Source organism: Grammomys surdaster, unplaced genomic scaffold, assembly GCF_004785775.1.
Source record: "Grammomys surdaster isolate TR1022 unplaced genomic scaffold, NIH_TR_1.0 126048, whole genome shotgun sequence".
In the NCBI taxonomy this organism is placed as follows: Eukaryota; Metazoa; Chordata; class Mammalia; order Rodentia; family Muridae; genus Grammomys; species Grammomys surdaster.
In genome coordinates, this window is record NW_021620860.1 from 1,369,619 (window position 1) to 1,386,578 (window position 16,960).

The 16,960-nt window shown below is 54.9% G+C and overlaps 1 protein-coding gene across 2 annotated transcripts in view; it reads right to left on the bottom strand.

Annotated features, from left to right (window-relative positions):
- Positions 1-7,439, bottom strand: part of Ppp1r1b (protein phosphatase 1 regulatory inhibitor subunit 1B) — a 9,506-nt gene extending 2,067 nt beyond the window's left edge. Inside the window, exons 1-5 of one of the 2 annotated variants that reach the window (XM_028755156.1) lie at positions 6,692-7,439; positions 5,252-5,312; positions 4,973-4,995; positions 4,552-4,627; positions 307-510 (exon numbers count right to left, since the gene is read on the bottom strand). In XM_028755156.1, the coding sequence (XP_028610989.1) occupies positions 307-510; positions 4,552-4,627; positions 4,973-4,995; positions 5,252-5,312; positions 6,692-6,772 (445 nt within the window). In that variant the 5' untranslated portion in view covers positions 6,773-7,439. Of the gene's footprint in view, positions 1-306; positions 511-4,551; positions 4,628-4,972; positions 4,996-5,251; positions 5,313-5,771; positions 5,903-6,691 lie in introns of those variants that run through there. The other variant, XM_028755157.1, reaches the window with a different exon arrangement.
- Positions 7,440-16,960: the final 9,521 nt, after the last annotated feature.

Below are 16,960 nucleotides of genomic sequence, written 5' to 3' on the forward strand. Positions count from 1 at the left end.
TCTCTCTCTCTCTCTCTCTCTCTCTCTCTCTCTCTCTCTCTCTCTCTCTCTCTCTCTCTCTGAACCTCCTCACAGTTCGCTTCCACAGATAGAAAGTTCCTTTTTGGGTCTAGTCTCCGTTGTCCTGTGCTTTGCTTAGAAAGGGATGAACAGTGGGAAAAACCTAATCAGGTGAAGGGTTAACCAAGACTAAGGGATGCCAGGTCTCAGAAGCTGGCCATAGAAGGACATCACAGGATCCTTCCAGAAGAGCTGCAGCTGACCCCACGGTAGCAGAAACCACAGACCATAGCCCCTTCAGCTTACCAGTCCCCCTGCTGCCTTTCAGGACCTCCGCCTGGCTGTCTTCTTCTTCATCCTCCTCTTCATCCTCATCCTCATCCTCCTCTTCATCCTCTCGTGGGTACCCCAGCTCCCGAAGCTCCCCTAACTCATCCTCCTCCTCAGAGGCCGGGTTCTCACTCAAGTTGCTGATGGTCTGCAGGTGGGACTCCGCAATGCGCTGCACAGCTGGCAGAGGGGATGGGGAGGCGGGCATCAGCCAAGATGAAGGGGCAGCTCATGCGTGCAACTGAGGTAGAGGTGCTGCCCCAAGAAACCCGAGTTCAATGGTAAAAGGCCACAGTCCACACCGCGGAGGGTGGGCATCAAACCAAGGTGGGAGCCATGGGCGTACATTTTAATCATATTAGCTCTTAAGCTGCTTCAAGATGCTGCCCTCCCTCCCCCCAACACTGGCACCAGAAAACCCCCCTGCACCACAGGGCACATGGCTGGACAAGACCAGGCCAGCTCAGCAACAGCTTAGCATTCTCTGGCCAGCGAGCCTTCACAGCCAGGTGTCCAGTACTGGAAAGTGTTTCCCAGTGCTAACCTCAGGCAGAAGGTGCCAGGCCTGCAGGCCAGGGCCATTTTTCCTATCCTTGTTCACAGTGATCCATTTTGCTCTGCTTCCCTGCCCAAAACTGCCCAGCCTTAGATACCAATGTGCACCTCTTCCTCAGGCTCCCAAACCAGCAACAGTCCCGAGCCTGAGGTCACAGCACCCTGCGGCCCGTAAAGTCTTTGCTGGGCAAGTGGACTGCTCAGATGTAGCCCTCACTGTCGTGACCCATATCCCTAATCTCCCAGCCTCCTCTGCGGTGACCCAGAAAGCAGCAACACCCCACCACCACCACCATGAAGACCTGCTCAGATGCAGCCGAGGAAAGGAACAGTGTGGGTGGTTTCCCAAAGACGAAAAGCGGGGAGGGAAAAAGGGATGGGCTGGGGGTTCTGGGGATTGTCAAGGTTTAAAGGAACATTATTGGGTTAAGACTGGGGTGGTGGAGGGACTGGAGAGATAGCATTTAAAGGGCCCTAGGTTTTGTTTCTAGCAGAAGGCTGTAATCACAGCACCACAGAGTAGAGGCAAGAAGATCAGGAACGCATATGCATCCTCAGCTGCATAGTGAGCTGTCTAGTCTAGCCTGGGCTACATAAACAACCCTACATAACTACCCAAACAAACAACTACATAACAAACAAAACAACATAAAAGACAAGGTCAGCAAGGGGCCGGGGACTATCAGGATTTTAGAATAGGTGAGACATTAGGTCCACTGCCCCCAGACTAGACTCTTTGCAGTGGCCAGTGGTTCTGGGCTACTTAATCCAACAGTGGCCCCTCCTCTTAGCAGCCCAGGGGGTAGGCTGGAAACCTCCTGTGCAGTGAGCAGGGCCATGTACTCCTGCCAACTCAGGGACAGGCACAGAGGGTGCATTGTGTGTGCCGAATGCCCCGCCCTGCCCCCAGCTCCCAACCTACCTCTTCCCGGTGCCTGTGGGTAAGCTACCCAGGCAATAAAATCTCAATAAATTGCCCTGCCCTGGCCTTGGGGACCCAGCAAAGTTTCACCTTGAGCCAACTCAGAGAGCTCTGACCTGACCTCAAACCCCCCCACCACCACCACCACCACACTGCTCCCCTGAGGCTGTGCTGTCCACCTTCCTGGAGGGCTCTTGAATCCTGCCCTACAAAACCCAAGCCCTGCCAGACACTTGCCCTTGCCCAGAAAGGTCTAGGCTTGCCAAATAGATCCATCTCAGTGCAGAAGGGCCTCTAGGCTGAGGGAGAGGCAGCAGCAGGCAGGCAGTCGGGGGAGGAGAGTTATTTAGTTCGTGATCCAAGGTGCTGGCAGGTGTGTGCAGAGCCTGTGCTCCCCCCACTCCCCCACCCCCACTCCCACCCCGTGAGCTCCTGTTTGCATTACTCAGTCTCTCGTGCCTCGAGGGGCCTTCAAGAGTCCTTCCCTTCAATACTGTGTCCTTCTCTTACCTCTCCATGCCTGGGACCCTAAAATCCCCCTCCCTCAAGTCTTCCTTGTTAGGATTCAGGAAGCCAGCAGTGTGGTGACTGCCCTGCACACCTTTAATCCCAGAACTTGGTGGGGGGTGGGGGTGGGGACAAAGGCAGGTGGATCTCAGAGTTTGAGGCCAGCCTGGTCTACAGAGTGAGTTCCTGGACAGCCAGGGGTATACAGAGAAACCCTATCTCAGGAAAAAAAAAAAAAAGACTCAAGAACCCCAGTGCAGCCCTCTCCTGACTCCTTCCCACAGCCCTATCTACCAGATGCTATAGATACGGCCCTGAGAGGCTGGAGTAGACAGATCTTTGGTCAACTTTTGGTACACGAGAAATTTCCTACCTCAGCCCACTCCCTAAGTGTATAACCAAAGCCAGGGAGGGCTGACCTGGAGGTGTAGCTCAGCATTAGTGTGTGCTTAGTAGGTAAGACCCAGCTCTCATCCCCAACACCTCCCTGGAAAGTAGGTAAGACCCAGCTCTCATCCCCAACACCTTCCCGGAAAGGACATGGGGTGGGGAGCCCCCTCATATTCACCTAGCCTGGCGTGGAGAAGACCCAGATTGTCTTAAGACAAAGTCTCACTATGTATCTCGAGTTAGCCTCAGACTCACTGAACATGACTTCAAACTTCTGATCCTCCTGGCTCTACCTCCTGAGTGCTAGGCTCACAGGTGGGTCAGTATACTTGGTTTACATGGTGCTGATACTGGAAGCCAGGGTCTCATGTGTGCTATGATATACTCTACGCCCCAGTCTCAAGCCCAACTTCTTGTATTCCTTGGGAATATGCCACATGTCTTCATGCCTGCTTTAAACTCTTCCTTCTACACGTCCCTCCGGGAAGTCCTTACACACTGCCACTCACTGTAGCTTCCTTCCTTCATGTACCTGTCTTGGGAGAAGGAAAACACCAACTCCCCTCTCTCGTCCTCCTCACTTCTCTCTTGTGCTCCCAGGCTTGCCAAGCAGGTTGACAGGTACTCCTGCTGACCTTGGCTCCTGGGAAGCCACATTAAACCCACCCACCCGGGGGAGCTCTCAGCACACCCCCAGGAGAAGGGACAGGCCCATCAGGAAAGGCCTCCAGTGGGGGTGGCAGGCCACTGGCACCTCGTTAAGCAGAGGCCCTTGGCTCACTCCCATGCATCTGGTCTTCCTTCAGGTGTATCTCCCACAGCTAGCTGGCTAGAAATCAAGTCTCCAGCTGTCTGGCTTCATATCGCCAACCCCTCTGCGCGCCCCATTTCTTTACCTGTCTTTTCTGGCCTGTTGATTCCACAAGCCTTAGCACTGTCCCTCCTGCAAACCCTCCCTGACCCCCAGAGGCAAAGGGTCCCAGAGGCCAGGGACCAAATCACTCAGTTTTCATTTCTGTATGGGACACGGTCTTGCTGCGCTGCCCTAGCTGTCCTGGTGTTCACTGTGAGGCCCAGGCTGATCTCCTTTCCCCACCAATCTTCCTGCCTCTGCCTCCTACATGAGAGATTACAGGTATGAGCCATCAAGTGGCTTTGTTTTGTTTTTTTTTTTTCGGATATCTTTGTTTTGCTTTTTGAGACCAGGAATCACTGTGCAACTCTGGCTGGCCCGGCACTCTCTCTCTAGATCAGTTTGGCCTTGAACTCACAAAAAACAGCCTGCCTCTGTCTCCAAAATGCTGAGCTAACAGACCTCTGCACCACCATACTGACTTATGTAAAATCCACATTAGGGCTGTAACCCAGGGCACGTCAAGTCAATGAAATGCTCTACCACTGAGCTACTCTGTGAGCCCCCCAGTCTTTCTCATCTTATTTCACCCATTTGCCCACCAATGAGACCTGGCAATATGAGACAGGAATGACATCTTTTATCCCAGACAGAAAAGCGGATGCAGGATGCAGGAGCCCAGGATGCAGACCTGCTCACTGCAATGGAGCCGGAGGGGAAAGCAGGCAGCAAGCATGGCCCAGCAAAGCCACCCTCAATCTTTCACCTCAATGCTTACTGTCCTGTGGGGCTACCCAGCTTTCCCTTTCAACCCCCCAACCTACTGTTAAGAACCTAGCTGCCGTTTCCCTGCCTCTGGGAACCTAAGAAAAAGCTATTCTCCCAAGTCAGATAGAGGGTTGGTGGCAGTCCTTCCCAGCTGACAGTTCCTCTTCCTCACGCACGTGCATGGCTCCAGGAGACCATAAGACAGATGGAGGGATGGGGTTAGTACCTTTCAGTGACGGGGGAGTGTAGGCACAGGGGTTGGGTCTCTTCGACTTTGGGTGGTGCCCCTCTCCAGAGGTTCTCTACAGGAAAGAAGCAGTTGAAACAGGCTCCCCAGATACCCTTCCCCTTCCTCTCCCTCCAGTGGTACAACTGACTTGAATAGCTGACATAGCATAGGACACTTAGGACACCTAGGCTAAGCCCCACCCCCATTAGCAGAAGCCTGACTCAGAGCAGGACCCTCAGTCATGGACACCCCACCCCACTAATAGAGAGGGTGACCCCTGAACAGGATCTTTGGGGGCAGGGAAGCAATTGGTATACTAATATGTCCTGTGGTGTCCTAGGTTGGCTTTGCAGACAACAGTCTACCCGACTCCAGAGGGCCCAGCTAAGTGTCCTTCCAGCTGCCCCAGGAAACTCACCTGATGCGGAGAGGCCTCCTCCTCTGAGAGAGACCACCAGGCACACACCAACCATGACCAAGGAGGAAGAGAAAAAAGAAGCAGGTTACTTTCCCCAAAGCCTCAGTCTTTGGGACAGCAAAAGTGTGCCCTTCCCTCCTGGTGCCAACAGGTGCCAGGAGAATAAACCAACCCAGCTGCATTGGCCTTCCAAGCCTCCAGTCTCCAGCCTGTTCTTCTCTGGTGGGGGCCCCCAGAAAGGCACCAGGGGTGAGGTAGGGAGCAGGGAATGGGCCCTACCTGGTGAGGAGTGTTCTGAGACCCGGAATAGCATGGCAGGGGTTGGTCTCCGGCGCCGGATCTAGGGAGATGGAGGAAGGAAGGACAGGATAAATGCCTCATAGGGGCATCTCACCATCACACTCAGCCAGCTGGGAGCTGGGCTTTGGAGTCCTCAGGGAGCCTGGGAATCAAAGGCAGTTGGCCCTCACTGGGCTCATGCAATCGCTTTATTTTACAGGGATGAAAAGTCCGGGGCTTAGAAGAGGTTCAGCAAAGTACTCAAGGTCACACAGCACACTGAGTCCAAAGGACTAGAAAAACCATCCCCAGACTCCCAGTCCAGACAGCCACACTCCACAGCTACTGTAGAACTTTCTCTAGACACCAAAGCTGGCGTCAGCTCCTACAGCCAACTTGAGCACTCCGAGGGAGCTACCTATGGTCCTACCCACCAAAGGTCAGCTCAAGGGCTTCAAAGCAGCTGGGCTCCACTGCAGAAGAAGTCTGAGCTCAGTACTGCAGGCACCCCCACCCTTACCTGAGGCTCGAGTGTGGGCCTGAGTTCCAGACTCAGGGGTCTGCTGGGGTCTCTGGAGGTTAGAGTCTGGGCCCACTGGCAGAGTCTTTCTCAAGCTGTGGAATTTTCACCCAGTTCTCATGGGAAAACAATGAAAACATGTTCTCCTTGCCCACCCCTAGCTAGGCAATCAGACCAACTGTCAGTTAATTAGGTCCCCTCGGAGCTCCAGGGACATGGAGAGAGGACCAGGTAATTGAAGCTCAAGCAGTCGCTGCCAAAAGCTGCTTAAGCCCAGGCTTCAGCCCACCCCTAAACACCCCAAGAAGGGCTTTGTCCAGTTTTTACTACCCTCCCTCTCCAGAGCCATTGGCATCTCAGCAACAAGTGTCCTTGCTAGGTCGAGGACAGACCTCTGCCTCCACCATTCTCCCTCACACCTGTGTGGGTCTCTCAAGCCTCAAGGAGGAGATGTCAGTTCACTGCCTGGGGTTGCAGCTCCAGGTCGTGATAGCAGAGAGTATTCAGAACAACGTTCTGGGGACCCCCGACTAGGCCTATAGGGTGAAACTGGGGTCCTCTAGACCGTGAGTGGTTGAAGTGACAGCTCAGACGCCAGAGCTGTTTGTGTCCATGGGGTGCCACCAAGGTGATGTGGTCCCTGTGGGAAAACGATTAGCCCAGCGAGGCTATGTAAGAGCCAAAAGGGCAGTCCCGCGAACAGATTGTTTCCGGACGCTCACTGCGGGAATTCTCCCGCCCAAGATCGACTCAAAGGTCCGGGGAAAAGTTGCTAGGAGTCTCCAGCGAACTTCCTGTCTTGTGGGGCGCCCCGCTGCAGCCCAGGCTGGGTCCAACATGGGACCGGACGGACTGTGCTGGGGTGGGGGTAGGGGATGTGTGCTGGGGGGTGATACGTGGATGGGGCGCGGCCCCCTTACCATCTCCACCTGTCGGGGGTCGAGCTGGCTCGGGGGCGCGGGCACAGAGAACTGGATCTTCTTGCGGTCCTTGGGGTCCATGGCGGGCGGCTGCACGCTCCTGGGGTGTCCGGCTGAGCCCTGCTCCGCTGTCCGGAGCCGCGGCTGGCGCGTGCTGCGCGGAGAAGGAGGGGGAGCACTGTCCCCGCACCCAGGAGAATCCCGCGCTCCACCAAGGGAAGGGCTGGACAGCGGGGCTCGCCTGCAGTGCCCGGCTCAGCGTCCCCAGGCCAGGGCTCAGGGTCCCCGCGCCTTGGCTGCGCGCTACCGGTTTGGGGCGCGGGGCTCCGGCTCCCAGCCTGAGCTCTCCCTGGGTCTCGGCGGGCTGCCCTTGGCCTTGCTCCACCAGCTTCTGTCTATCCCCCACTCTGCCTTCTTCCTCTCCGCGTCTCTGCCGCTACTGGCTGCACCCCACGGGTCCCAGCTCTGGGGTCCTCTCTGCCAGGGACTGGCGCCCAGGCGTTTGGAGGGAGGGCTTAGTGGAAAGTGGCCAATGAGCATCGAGAAGCGTGTTCTCCCCGGGCTGGGAGGAGGGTGCGGAGTGCAAACCAGGGCTAGGGGAACGGCCCGGAGGCCCCCTGCCGTCTCCCCAGAACTCGGCGTTGCATTATTGATGGAGTCCAGTGGTGACGCTAAGGGGAGGGGGCAGGGGCAGCTGGAGCCGGGATTCTGGCCTTAACCACTTCGGGACCCTCCGGGACTTGGAGTTTTAAGGGAGGCTCGTGAGGTCGAGAGGAGAGTGCCTGCATGTCACGCTGTGAATGGGGGTGTCCTAGAAAGCGAGTGTGAGAGAGGTGTGCGTGGGAGGACACCTGTCAGTCATCGTGGTAGGGAGTATGTGCAAGTGAATGCCAGAGGCCTGAAGTGCTGTAGCTGGGGAGGGTGGGGGTCGGTGCGGTGTGAGCGTGTGAGCCTATGTAAGTGTGTCAGAGTGTCAAAGATGCGGGTGTGAGTGGCAGCGTGTGGGAGGACTGCGTGTGTGCGGGGGAGGGTGTGGGTGTGGAGGAGGATGTCAGAGGCTGTCAAGGTGAGGGCAGGCGGGTGCCAGCTTGCAGGGGGCCTATGCAGGAGAGGGGCTCGAGGTTGAGAATGTGAGAGCAAATTCCCTAGGGGAGGGGGGGTGGGATGAGTCCCTGCCACAATGTACCCAGCATTCACGTGTCTCTTGCCTTTTCTCCGCAGCTACTGGGGGAGGGGACAGAACCAGCCCAGGGGAAGGGTTGGGGGGCTGCCTCCCCAGTTACACGTGCCATCGCATGTGTGGGCTTGGTGCGTTGGGGAACAGAGCTGGGGGCGTGTGATCATCCTGAGGTGCCAGTCTCTTCTACAGAGGTGTGTGTGTGTGTGTGTAGTATGGAGGAGAGGGCCTACTTTGTGGGTTAAGTACCCTTGTTTATCTGTCTAAGCCCTTGAGTCTCTGCAGGAGCTGGCACTACCCTCTGTGGGACTGGCAAGAAGGACTGAGTGACTCTCTGTAGTGCCCAGAAGGGGCGTGTGTAGACCTGTGCCTGTGTGTGCCCTCCTGGGGTTCTGTTTGTGTTGGCTGTCCTCTCTTCTGGTCACTCTTGGCCAGGAACAGCAGGAGCCCTCTCCACCACACCCCTAACTCCACCGGCAACTTTTCCACTCCCAGCCTAGCGCTCTGGCTCCAGGGGTGGACTGAGAGGCCAATGGTGTCTTATGGAAATGAGGTCAGGGGCATGCTGTTCTGCCCCAGCCTCAGTGCCCTCAGGGGAAGAGAGAGAGAGAGAGAGAGAGAGAGAGAGAGAGAGAGAGAGAGAGAGACAGACCGCGCCAGGGGCCAAGCTTTGCTCTTGGGAATAGGATGTCCTGGTGGCCAGTTCCACATCCTCCAGCCTAGGCCTGGCCACAGCTTGTTGACTTACATTTTTTCTGGGATACAGCTCATGATAGGTTGATGTCCCTGGGACATGGGCATCTCTGCCAGTCCCTAGCTTGGCCCAGGACCCCTCTTCCAGATGGGGTGTGGTGAGGTATTCCAAGCAAAGCCCAGCTTGTTGATATGTTTGGAGGATAAGGAGGGACATGGCCAGGAAGACGCTGGGCAGCCTTTAGGTCAAAGTGGGGGTAAAAGACTGGAGTTCCCCTGCTGGGGTTCGTGAGGAAGGGGATGGTGGTATGATGGATAAAGGAGGCAGGGATGAGGCTGTGACACCCCCCCCCAGTGGTAGGTACCTCAGTGCCCATTGGAAACTTCTGGGAATATACTGGTTAGGCCTGAACAATCAGGAAGGACTGTCCCCATGGTGCTAAGGAGCCGGGAGCACAAATCATTCCCAAAAGATGGACTTTGGGGGACAGTGGATGATCTTCAGTTCTTTGCCCAGCTCTGTCTGAGTGTCATGCCTCTGACTACTCAGCCCCAGAGTCATGAAAGGGGAGTAGGGAGACACATGTGCAGAGGACTCGCAGAGGGAGAGGAACACAGAGCTAGGAGGGACAGAGAGTTGCAGGGTCGGGGGTGGGGGGGTCGGTCACAGAGAGAGCAAAAAGAAGAGGACCCATGTGAGAGATGAAGAGACAAAGGGAAGTGGAAGGGACAATGCGGTATGACAGAAAGGCAGGAGACAGAGATGGAGAGAGTAAAAATAGCTCTGCATTAGGGTAATTGCAGCTCACAGCTCTGCCCTCCGTCAGGAATTAAATGAGGTTTTATTACTTTGATTTTTCTCTCCTGGATCCTACGCGACTTCTCAGGAACTTGGGGAAAACTTTTTGCGGTGGGCGGCCAGGTGGCGGGCGGAGGCTGCGTGGGTGAGAGAGAGGAAGGGAACAGGGAACTGGGGAGGGAGGGCCAGGGGCAAGGAGTGGGTAGAGGCTGGTGGGGGTGGCAGAGCCTAGCAAGAGGTAGGGGAGGGGAGACTGGACAAACAGGTGGGAGGGCTGAGAAGCCAGCGTGACTCCCATTCACTTCGACTTGGAATTAATCATATGCAAATGAGATGTAAAAATAATATACCACTCCTGGGTTATTATGCTTGAGTGAGAAGAACAGGCAGCTAAGTCCAAAGAACAATTTCAAGACCTCGTTTGACTTATTTCCTGCTCGCTCGGACTGACAAGGTTGTATAGTGGTGGGTGACTGCTCCCTTGTCTGAGCACATTGCTTTGAGGTGATATTTACTTTTTCTTCTTGACCAGTCCCTGTGGTGCAAGAGCCACCACACCGTCTTTCTCTGGAAGACGACTCTGGGACGGTGCTGTGAGGCCTTTGCCCTCCTTTGAGGAGGTGAAAAAGTTCAATCAGGTATTTTCTCTTCCTCAATCCAAGCACATAAATTCACATGGGGCGTGGGGGGTGGGCAGGAAGAGTCGGCCAGCCCTGGATGGGAATCTCTGGTCTGGAGGTCCGGAGATTACTGTGTGAACTTAAGGAGACACAGTTTCTTTGTGTCTCCTCGCTTCTGTATATTTCAAAGCCCATCTTGTACAGTGGCTGTGACGATTCAACAGGATCGAAATTTAAACCCCACCGCGGTAGGAGATTCCAGGTAGTCTTCAAAGATTTGGTCTTCCTCCGCCGCTTCAGAGACGAAGTTTTGTGAACGGCCAGCAGGTGGCGGACTCGACCAGGGTTCGGGCTGCATCACCGCTGGCTGGCAATGTGGGTCTGCAGTTGGGCATCAAGCAGGTGACCTTGGCACCACTGAGCAGAGCTGGAACTGGAAGGAGCGGCATGTGGCAGCTGTAAGGGAGGCCCCAGGAAGTCTTGGGAACCAGCCTTAGAGGAGCTTGGGAAAGCGAGCTGGGTGCACAGGGCCATCTTTGTCTGCCGCTAAGGGAAAAGAGAGAGATTGGGGGAGCAGAGAGAAAAACTCAAAGAAAAAAAAATGGGGAGGCAAGGGCATTCCTGGCCAATATGGTGGAGGACAGTCATCTGGGTCTTATTCATCCACTTATCTAGCCTTTTCTCACCATTCAGTATAATCCTATTGGAATCTATGTGCTTAAAAAACAAAAGCTTTACAAGCACAGACCATAATAGTGTTGAGCATACTCTGCAATGAAGTTTCAAACTGTGCTTAAAGATTTATTTATTTTGGGTGGAGAGATGGCTCAGCTGGAGAGATGGCTCAGCGGTAAAGAGCACTGACTGCGATTCCAGAGGTCCTGAGTTCAATTCCCAGCAACCACATGGTGGCTCACAACCATCTGTAATGGGATCTGGTGCTCTCTTCTGGTGTGTCTGAAGACAGCTACAGTGTACTCAAAAAAAAAAAAAAAAGCCTGGCAGTGGTGACGCACGCCTTTAATCCCAGCACTTGGGAGGCAGAGGCAGGCGGATTTCTGAGTTTGAGGCCAGCCTGATCTACAGAGTGAGTTCCAGGACAGCAGGGGCTACACAGAGAAACCCTGTCTTTTATTTTTATTCATGTATATGAGTGTTTTGCTTGCTTGTGTACCACATGGAGAGCCACAAGAGGGTGACTGAGCCCCTGGAGCTACAATTGTTAGCTGGCATCTGGGTGCTGGGAACCAAACCCTGGTCCTCTGCAAGAACAGCAAGTGGGTTTTTCTTTGTTGGTGGTGGTTTGGTTTGCTTTGTTTTCACGACAGTTTTTTTTTTTTCTGTGTATCCTTGATTGTCCTGGAACTTGCTCTGTAAACCAGGCTGGCCTTGAACTCACAGAGCTCTGCCAGCCTCTGCCTCCTGAGTGCTGGGATTAATCCATGAGCCACCACAGCCAACTCATAAACAGCAAATGTTTTAAACTTCTGAGCCATCTCTCTAGCCCTGATTATTATTTTAAGACAAGGTCTCACTGTATAGCCTTGGTTACCTGGAAACTCACTGTGTACACTAGGCTAGCCTTAAACTCACCGAGATTCTCTTGCCCTCTGCCTCCTGAGTGCTGGGTTTTGCCATGAACCACAATGCCCAGCTGAGAAGTCTATATAGCATGTGACTGTCACCATTTAAAAAAATATATTTTCCATCACCACACTGGGGGAAGGGGGGAAGTCCCCTGCCTGGCTCAGTCTCCCCTTGTACTGATTCTATGTGAGTTGAAGCTCCCCTTTAAAGGTTTGTTATATATGTGTGTGGGGGGGTGCCTGCTTAGTAACCACCTGCATGCAATGACGGAGGAGGGCAATGGATCTCTTGGAGTTACAGTTAGTTGTAAGCTGGGACGTGGGTGCTGGGAATCAAACACTGAGTGCTCTTAACTGTGTGTATGTGTGTGTGCATCATGTTGACTCAGTGCCAGCAGAGGCTAGACAAGGGTGCCCCATCCCCTGTGTGGAATTACAGACAGTTGTGAGCCACCATGTGGGTGCTGGGAATTGAACCCCTGAAGGAGCAGACAGTGCTCTTAACCCCTAAGCCATCTCTCCAATCTAGAGTCAAAGCTCTTAGCACACAGTTTTAAGATGTGTCCTCCATACCATGTATCTTTACGCTGGACTCTGAGGTACTGTCAGGGGGATGAACTGAGGAATAGATGAATAAACATAAGTTGTAGACACTAACAAGATTATTATTGAGTTTGTCTTTTGTTTTTTGTTGTTTTGTTTGTTTTTACGCTCCTATTTGGAACTTTTACTGTCCTGGACACTGAGTTAGGCCCTGTACGTGTAGTATCTCATTTAATCTTCTAGGATAGTCCCATTTTATAGATGGGACAACTGAGGCGTCAGAGGGCTTCAGCAGCTTTTGCCAGGAGCCTAGTTCAAATAGAAGACAGTTCTAGCCAGCATGGCGACCCATACTTGAAATCCTAGCATTCATGAGGTTGAACCATGAGTTGCAGACTAACCTGGGGTACAAACGAAACCACCCACGGACAACCTTAGCTTCCAGAGATCAGCCCCTTTTGCCGTGGGCGTGAGGAATTAGGAAGCTCGAATCCGGGGCCTTGTCCATTAGATTCCACTGAGCTACATGCCCAGCAATGAAGTCCATTCCTTTGGACACAGGGTCTCACTCTACAGTCTTGGCAGGCCTGGAACTTGCTGTGTAGCCCAGGCTGACTTTGAACTCACAGTGCTGAGGTTAAAGGAGTCCGCCTTTACCCCGTCTTCGACACGTTTAGAACCGACGAGTGGAAGATCACTAGCGTGCACTGGAGTGGGCTCCGTTCCAGTTCCGGTTTGGACCTGGTTTCTTTCCCTCCCAGCCTGGTTTCCACCGAGCTCCTGGGAAGCAGAAACCGGTGTGTCGAGGTTGCCCTCTGGTGGCAGGAACCAGTACAGTAGCATCTCTGCCCTCTGGCGCCCCCAGGTGGAAGCTGAGATGTGGGTGAGCCGAGAGCAAGGCGCAACCCAAGGAGAGGGGAGGGGCAGCCTCAGCCGGCGGCACCTGGAGACCCCCTGCTCTGGCCACTGCCTGGTGCCCCCCGAGGTGCCAGCTGAGACTGCCCCCGAAGAATGCCAGCTGCCGGAGCTCGCCGCCTCCCGCTCCCTCCACCAGCCTCACACACACTGCAATCCCGGTCCAGTCGGCTGCTTCCATTCCCTGAAGAAGAGGCCCTAAAGTTAAAACAGCTGTTAATTTATAAACCAATTTTTCCGTGACTGCTTAATAAATCGCCAGCAGCTGCTCTGCCCCCTCCTCCTGCCCAGGCACCCGGCCCCGGGGGCTGCATGGAGAAGCTCGGGGCTGCCAGCCTACCCCTCCTGCCTCCTTTGCCCACCAGCCCCCAACTTTCCCCTAGACCCCCAAAAAGGGGAAATCCGGGTGAGGCCAGCTTCCCTCATCTTCATCAGAGGGCTAAAATGAAAATGGGTTTTCTCTTCTGGAGGCTATCCTTTCCAACACCCCAGTGCCCCTCCCTAAACTCCCAGGCCCAGAAGGTGGCAGTGGAGGTTTTCCCTGGCTCTGGGGAATAAGCAGGCTGAAGTCCCCTTGGGCCATTGGGAGGTCAGGGGACCCTGGTCTGGCCCAGGGCTCATCTTTGAGAGCGCCGGAATCTCAGTTTCCCTGCCAGGGTCATCCCCGTGACAGATGCTAACTGAAGCTGAACCCTGCTTTTCTCTCAAGGGTATGCTGAGAGGAAGCAGAGGATCCTGGGACAGCACCCACTCCTGAAAGATGCCCACTTCTCAGGAGCACGGTAAAACTTGAGTCTTGTGAAAGATTCTCTGTCCAGCTTTTTCCAGTGGGGAGAAAATAGCTGGAATCCTCTCCAGAGGAGGGACATGGAAGAGACAGACTCCCCGTGTCTCCGAGTCCCTACTGGCCCAGGGTGGAGGTCTGCTGCTCCAGGCACAACATAAGCTTTGGGACACGGAGCAGAAGGACCAAGCACTGGCCAGTAGTTCAAATCCTGTGGCTACTCCTTACTAGCCAGGGGCTAAGGCAACCCCAATCACCTTCCTTTCCTCGCTGCCTCGATTTATAAAAATGGGGATAATAAAATCACCGGGAAAAGTAAACAAATTGGTGCACGCACATAAAGCACACAGTAACAAATTGATGTACATAACAAATTGGTGCACAGAAGCACATAGTAAAAGAAACAGAAGCATTTCTGAGTTCGAGGCCAGCCTGGTCTACAGAGTGAGTTCCAGGACAGCCAGGGCTACACAGAGAAACCCTGTCTCAAAAACCAAAAAAAAAAAAAAAGAAGAAAGAAAGAAAAGAAAAGAAAGAAACAGAAGCACACAGTAAAAGAGAGGTCCACTGTGGATGTGGAACCACCGTCCTCTCTGCTGCACAGGACAGGTGGGAACTCCTGTGGGCCCCCTAAACAGCAACACCAATCCGTGGAGGAGAAACTTTCTAGGGTGTGGCCAGATGCGCAGAACCATCCCTTTAATCCCCCTGGCATCTGGGAGGCAGGCAGAGGGCTGGGAGTTTGTGGCCAGTCAGAGAGGGCTACAGGGCAAAACTCTGTCTCAATAAACAAACACACAAACAAACACAAAACCAAAAAGTTCCTGACTTTTAGGAAAAAATGAAGATCATGGCTCCGGACAAAATTAGGGGGAAAAAAACCCAGGTAGGGTTCCTGGGTTCCAGTGTCCTGCGTGGGCCTCCTGTTTCTGGTTTCCTTCCCCAGGCTCCTCGTCTAGCAGCCACGCCCCTTCCCAGCCTGCAGCGGGAAAGAGGGGAGACGCTCCTCCTCCATGTGAGCTCCTGCGGTCCCTGCTTCCCAAGAAGAAAGTTCCCCCCACAGCTTTCTAGCTGAAAGCCTATTTTCTCTCCTGTTCCCTGATAATGAGGAGCTGCCGTGGCCCCTTCTATCCCTCCAGCCGAAGACATTGAGTGAACCTGGCTTTGCTGTAGGCTTTGCTGTAGGGTCCAGAGCAATATGGGTCAACTTCCTTTGACCCTTGGGTTTCACACGCCTAAAATGGGGTTGCACTCAGAACCCATGGCCTGATATTCATGAGAATGGAATGGGATCCTGCCCATGAACCTGGGGCGGGAGTTGTGGGTGAGGTGGAAGAGAGGGCAGTGTGTGTGTGTGTGTGTGTGTGTGTGTGTGTGTAAGGAATGCAACGGAACCTCCCCGTGCTCTTATTTCCCATCCATAAAACGGGGGTAGGTAGCAGAGTCTGTCTTGGGACAGTTCCCCAACTGCACTAATGTTTGCTGAGGTGTGACCGGTGGGGCCCCCTGAGGCTTTACCCCTATGTCACTGCTGTGCACGTGAAAGTAGGAACTTAGAGAGTGACTACAAGTGAACTAGAGGGCGGGGCCGTGGTAGTGGTTGTGGCTCAGGACAAGACCCTGGTCCCCACCTGTCCGTTTTCCCACCTCTGGCATCCCCCTAGACTTTGGCTTGGGACCACTCTGATCCCTCAGCCGCCTTTAGTCACTGAAGCAGCCAGCCCCCTCCCCGTGCCCTGGGTCCAGACCATGTCCTGGAAATAAAGCAGAGTCCCTGGGGCCCACTCAAGCCGAGGACTGCTCTGCCAGGGTGCCAGCTGGTGCCCACGGGGGCGGGGCTGCGGTTTGATCATGTGGAAAGAGAAAGCTGGAAGCCCCCCTAACCTTGATGGTCACCACAGGAAACACGAAAAGACTAAGGGTACCGAGGACATTTTCTAGGAACAGGAGATGAGGTTTTAAAAATTGACTTGTCCTGTGCCTCAGTTTACCATGCCATCAAGGAACAGAGTCTTCGTTCCCTTATCCCAGGTTCTCTGTGGCTCCAAAAGCCTTGGCATTGGTCTCTCACAGCTCCGGGCCCCCTTTCTTTTCTTAAAACACACACACACACACATACACACACACACACACACACACAACGGGGCTCAGCCTCCTCCCCGCCCAGATTCTCTCCTTAGAAGCTACCCTGGGGACCCGCGGCCAGGGATAGAGAAAAGGGTAGGGGAAAACTGCAGGCTCAAGACAGCCCCCGCAGGGAATGGGGATTTGTCTCAAGCCTGCCCAGGGTGACAGCCTCGGCCGGGCTGACCCGGAGCTCCCAGTCCCTGCCCCTTTCCCGCCTCCTCTGGCCCTTTAAGAGCCTCTCCGCGCGCTGCCGTCCCGGATCAGCCAGAGAGACCATTAAAATTTTATGCAGAATGAAAATGGGCCAGGTCTCCAGCTTCCTCGCTCCCATCCAATGATTTATTACTCGCAAATACCACAGAACTAATTAGTATAGTAATTAATTAATACGCATTTGCATATTTGCATGTGCAATTAGTGCAGTGGAGTGATTACTGGGAGAATGAGGGCCCCGGATTGTCAGATGTGAGGGGGAAGTGGCCTGGAAAAGAGTTAGTGGGAATGAACTTGGCAGGGAGCGGGGGGGGGGGGGGAGCGCGGGCGGGGCGGGGCGCCGCGCGGGGCTGCGGGGTGCGGAGCGCGGGCGTGGAGAGCGCGGGGAGCCCCCCGCGGCCTCCGACTGGGGGCAGGGGTCGCGACCCCGGCGCCCCGCCCGCCCGGCCGCGCCCGCCCCGCCCGCGCTGCGTGGCACAGCTCCAAGCGCGCGCCTGATTGTTATGCATTGTGTTTCTCGTCGCGAGCGGAGCCGGGCGGAATGGGGCTGGCACAAGCTGTCTCCCTGCCACGCGGCGGTGGCACCTTAAAGGCGCAGCGTCCTCTCCCTGTCGCCGTCCCCGCTGCCCCTACCTCCGAGCCCCGGCCACCGACCTCCCCAGGCGACCTCTAGAGGTCAGGATGGGCGCGGAGGCCACCCGGAGGGATGCGGCACGGGTCAGGGGCGCACGGGGCACGTGCCATGGAGCCCGGCAGGCATGAAGTCAAGAGCTGCGAGTGCGATCCGGCGGCTGGGGCGCACCGGGCGCAGT